The sequence below is a fragment of the Alligator sinensis genome, unplaced genomic scaffold (genome assembly GCF_000455745.1).
Source record: "Alligator sinensis unplaced genomic scaffold, ASM45574v1 scaffold881_1, whole genome shotgun sequence".
Classification (NCBI taxonomy): Eukaryota; Metazoa; Chordata; order Crocodylia; family Alligatoridae; genus Alligator; species Alligator sinensis.
The window spans coordinates 196,176-201,705 of record NW_005842346.1 but is presented as its reverse complement, the minus strand read 5'-3'; the positions used below and the strand labels follow the sequence as shown (position 1 = coordinate 201,705).

Genomic DNA, 5,530 nt, shown 5'->3' with positions numbered 1-5,530 from the left:
TAGGGAAAAAAAAAAGTGAATGTTGGGCATACCCGTGATGTGTTAGAGACATCATTACAAGAACAGTTGAAGAAATCCTCAAAAAATCCTTTTAATCTTCTTTTAGCCATAAAATGCTTTCATAATAATCAATGGCTTAACTAAATGTCTATAACTTAGTCTTCTAACTAAAATATCTATAATTACAGCTGTGCACAAAATGTCCAAAATTGGCAAAACCAATGAAAATTCTTTCCTTGCAGAAACTTTATCCAGAATTCAGGACTGGAAACACGTAAACAAACAGTATTTTCCAAATCTGGTAATCATCATTCTGTAAATAAGTAGGTGAAGAAATCTGTTTTCACCAGTGAAATAGTCTACCTGGCAATTTGTAATTGTAAGTAGTTGTAAACAGTTTTTCAACCTTCTCCTGTCTCCCTCTATCCAGGTAGTAAAAATGAACTTCAGCAATTCCTAATTTGGAGATGTTATTTTCAAGCTGTTTGATCTGACTGTGCCTACAACTATATGTAGGCTGTCACAACATGTCAAAATGAAAAAAAGCAGTAACCACCCCACAACAGGGGTGTCAAAGATTCAGCTCACAGAGCCCTTTCATCCAGCCCATGGTGAAGCCATGGGTGTTGGAGTGGACCCACACACAGCATATGGCTGTGTGTATTTTGTCTCCACCCACTTATCTATCGCCAAGACTGAGTAGCAGGCTACAGAATGGCATTCAGAAGGGCTGCCTTGGATGGGACAGACTGGTGCAAAATGTCCACTGGTGAACCCACAGGCATGCATTCACAACAAAAAGACTTAAAGAATCTGATGAAGACAGGAAGAAATGAAATTCTCGCTTGACTGGAAATATAGACAAATTCAATTGATGGCTATAGTTCCCTGGGCCAGAATAGCGAAATTGGGAATACAAATGCGGAATTCCCCTGTGGCCAGTTAAGAAAGCTAGTGGAATCATGTCGGCACCACATAAAATAATTTCCTTTGGGAGTTAGAGAATGACAACCTAAAACACTGGAACAAGGGGGTAGAATCTACTTCACCCTTGGTGCCAGCGTGAGAACTCAAGAAGATAGAATAAAGTGTCCTTTAAAGAGAGAAGAGACAGTATTACATGATGGATCAGAAGTTGGGCTGAAGTCAGTTGTGGAGGGGCTGAAATTCCAGATGACAGTGGTACTAGAGGTGCTGTAGTTCACAAATGGAGGTGGAATTAGGCATGGCAGTCTGAATCATGATGCTGGACCACACAGAGAAGGAAGACAATGTTAATTCTGACTACCTTTTGTATGTCTTAGGATGACTGGCTCCAGTGGGGTAATCATCTCAGCTTTGACAGGTATTGGTGGAACCAGGGACTCCAAGACGTGTGTTCAATGAACTTCATCAACAGCTCTATTTGAACAGACATGATCAAGGCCATGAGGTGAGGCAAGGATAGGCAGCCACAATGCTCCACAAACATCTCTCAAATTCCTACAAAATCAGGTGCCACTGGCTCTGTATGACCCAATTTTTCCCTCACTAGCACATATGATTCCAAAGGCAAGATGGTGCCTTGTGACTTGCTCTTTTTCTCTAGCTGGTGATGAGCCCTGGCCTGCCTGCAGGTAAGCAGGGGCCTGTGGTGGGTGGGACTAGCCAACGTAGCCAGCTGGGAGCTGGCTGAGTTGGAGGCGGGGAGAGTCATGCCCCCCCAGCTCCTACTTCGCCCAGCCCCCCAAGGAGCTGCGCGACCGGAGCCCCGTGAACAGGCTGCGCAAACAGGCGCGCTCCTGGGCCTGGCGCACAAGTTAGCATGGGAGTTTGTGTAGGAGGGTGTGCAGGAAAGCCCGAGGCCCTGCCTGTGAGCCCCCTAGGGTAGGCAGTTCCAGCCGCAGCCAGCCTACCAGTGACATGCTGTGGATGGGCATGCGCTGCACCCCGAGAGTCCCCTCGGGGTCTGCGGCCCCCCCACTCTGGTGCCTCGGAGGCCTCCACCCAGATGGAGCCCATGGTTCCAGGCTCCACGCAGATGGAGCCCCCGGCTCTTGGCTGCCTGTAACTTTTTCAGGCTCTGGGGCCTGGGAGCATGGCCACATCCCCTTGTGAGGTCTGCTCCCTCGGAGTCTCTGGCGCACCAGCTGGAGAAGCTCTAGGCTGCAGTCCAGAGACTGTGTGCCATCAGGGACTGTGAGTAGGAGATTGACTCCTATTACCAGGCCCTTCTACCCTGGGAGGCAGAGGGTAGACCACGGTCTCCCTCCAGGACAAGGGAGGACTTGGGGACCTCCCATTCTGTCCAGGCAAGGGGTTGGACCAAGGTGGTCAAGGACGCCAAGGCCCACCACACCAAGGTCCCTGCCCCGCTGGAGCTTTGCAACAGGTACGAACCTCTTGCAGCCCCAGCAGAGCCTACTAAGATGCCAGCTCCCGCAGGCAACACAGGCTCTACTGTAGCTACCACCCCCGCTCTCCCTAAGACAAAATGCAAAGTGTTTGTCATGGGAGACTCCATCCTGAGGGGGACTGAGGGGACAATCTGCCGTCCTGACCCCTTAGCCCGGGAAGTCTGTTGCTTCCTGGGAGCCCAAATCTGAGACATTGCGGAGAAGATCCCTGAACTCCTCCAGTCCTCTGACCACTACCCTATGCTCCTTATCCATGTGGGCACAAATGACATGGCTCAGAGTGCTCCCAGCTGGGTCATGAAGCACTACAGGGATTTGGGAGCAGGGCTTAAGGGGTTGGAGACACAGGTGGTGTTCTCATCGATCCTCCCAGTCTTGGGCTATGGGCTGAGGAGGGAGAGGAGGATCCAAGTAGTGAACCAAAGACTGTGACACTGGTGTCATTGGGAAGGCTTTGGCTTCCATGACCACACTCCACTCTTTGGAGAGAGAGGCAGTGAGCTGCTGGGAAGGGACAGCCTCCACCTCTCTCCACTGGGGAGGAAGCTCTTCTCAGCCAGACTGGCTGACCTGCTCCATCGGGCTTTAAACTAAGCCCGCTGGGGGATGTGGGGACTACCACCACTGCTGACCCACTGAGCAACCCTTTCAAAGCCAGCAGGCCAGGGCAATTAAGGGATCCCACCCCTGCCTCAGCCCTGGAACGAACTGTAGGCAGGGTAAGGACCCCCAAGGGTCCTTGCATGCCTGTACATGAATGCCAGAAGCTTGGGGAATAAACAGGAAGAACTTGTCCTCTTGCTAAACACAAATAATTATGATGTCACAGGGATAACAGAGACCTGGTGGGATGTCACCCATGACTGGGCCACGGGTATAGACGGCTATACCCTGTATAGGAGAGACAGAGTGGACAAAAGGGCCGTGGGTGTAGCTCTCTATGTCAAGGAAAGCTATGCGTACCTGCAAGCCGACATTGGCACCCAGGGTGAATGATTTGAGACCCTCTGGGTTAAAATCTGTGGGGAACACGGCTCAGGGGACACAATGATGGGAGTCTATTACAGACCCCCCACCCAGGATCAAGACCTCGACCAGGAGTTTGCCAGGGAGTTGGCTGAGGCCACACGCTCCCCATGCATGGTTGTCATGGGAGACTTCAACTACCCAGACATCGCGTGGGAAGAGCGCTCGGCCAAATCCGAGTGATCGCAAAGCTCTCTCTCATGCGTGGATGAGCTCTATCTGACATAAGAAGTCTATGGGCCGACGAGAGGTAAAGTGTTGCTCGATCTGGTACTGGCAACCGGAAACGACCTAATCAGTGACCTAATGATCGAAGGGAAGCTGGGTGACAGTGACCAAGAGCTGATCACCTTCACTATCTGACGTAAAGCTGGCAAGTCAGTCAGTAATACAGAAGTCCTTGACTTCAGGAAAGCCGACTTCGACAAGCTAAGGAGGCTTGTCAGAGAGGCCCTCAAGGGCCACAACCCAAAGGAGAGGGGAGTCCAGGACGAGTGGTTGCTCCTAAAGGGAGCAATCCTGGATGTGCAAGCAAAGTCTATCCCATCTTGGAGGAAAGGCAGCAAAAGGGCACAGCAGCCCCCCTGGCTCTCCAGGGAACTAGCGGACCTCCTGCATCTTAAAAGAAAGACCTACAAAGGATGGAGGACTGGATCCGCCACCAAGGAGGAATACTCTGCACTGGTCGGACCTGCAGAGACCAAACTAGGAAAGCCAAGGCTGCGATGAAACTCCAGCTAGCTACAAATATCGAGGACAATAAAAAGTCCTTTTTTAGATATGTGGGGAGCCAGAGGAAAAGCCAGGGCAACATTGGACCCCTACTAAACCAGATGGGACAACTGACAGGAAAAAGCAAACCCCAGGAAAAAGCGATGCTCAGGAAAAAGCAAACTTGCTTAATGGGTACTTTGCATCAGTTTTCCACTAGTCCCATGGGATGCCCCTGCCCACTACAGGATAGGGAGGCCTGGGGGAGGGAGATTCCTTACCCTCCATCACAGCTGACCTCGTGAAGGAACACCTTGACAGGCTGGAAACCTTCAAGTCAGCTGGCCCTGACGGTTTACACCTAAGGGTACTTAAAGAGCTGGCAAGCATCATAGCTCAGCCCCTGACTTGGATCTTTGAGAACTCCTGGTGCTCTGGTGAAGTGCCCAAAGATTGGAAGAAGGCCAATGTGGTGCCTACCTTCAAGAAAGGGAGAAAAGTGGATCCAGCAAACTACAGGCCCATCAGCCTGACATCTGTCCTGGGGAAGGTCTTGGAAAAGATTATCAAAGAGGCCATCCTTAACAGATTGGCTGACGGCAACATCCTGAGGGACAGCCAGCACGGGTTTGTTGCGGGTAGGTCTTGCTTGACCAATCTCATTTCCTTTTACGACCAGGTGACCTGTCACCTGGACAAGGGGGAAGAGATTGATGTCACATATCTTGACTTCAAAAAAGCCTTCAATCTGGTATCCCATGATTACCTGTTGGCAAAACTGGCTAACTGCGGCCTCGGCCTCACCACGATCTGCTGGCTGGGTAACTGGCTCTGCAGTAGGACCCAGAGGGTGGTGGTGGACGGAAGTCAATCATTGTGGAGCGTTGTGACCAGTGGGGTCCCTCAAGGCTCTGTCCTAGGGCCTATACTGTTTAACATCTTCATCAATGATGTGGACATTGGTGTCAGAAGCAGACTGGACAAGTTTGCCGATGACACCAAACTCTGGGGTAAAGCACCCACACCTGAGGACAGGAGGGTGATCCAGGCAGCCCTTGACAGGCTCAGGAAATGGGCAAAAAATGCAAGGTTCTCCACCTTGGGAGGAAAAACCTGCAGCATGCTTATAGGCTTGGCAGTGCTACGTTGGTTAGCACTACAGACGAAAGGGATTTGGGGGTCATGATTGACCACAAGATGAACATGAGCCTTCCATATGATGCTACAGCTAGTAAAACAAGCAAAACGCTGGCTTGCATCCATAGGTGCTTCTCAAGCAACTCCCAGGATGTCATTCTCCCATTGTACTCGGCCTTGGTGAGGTCGCAGCTGGAGTACTGTGTCCAGTTTTGGGCTCCAGGCTTCACAATTCAAAAAGGATGTGGAGAAGCTTGAGA

General features: G+C 50.9%; 1 protein-coding gene across 1 annotated transcript in view; it reads right to left on the bottom strand.

The window, feature by feature from the left end:
* Positions 1-5,530, bottom strand: part of WDR70 (WD repeat domain 70) — a 215,168-nt gene that overhangs the window by 48,161 nt on the left and 161,477 nt on the right. Inside the window, exon 9 of the mRNA XM_006028943.2 lies at positions 4,668-4,674. Coding sequence (XP_006029005.1) covers positions 4,668-4,674 — 7 coding nt within the window. The remainder of the gene's footprint in view (positions 1-4,667; positions 4,675-5,530) is intronic.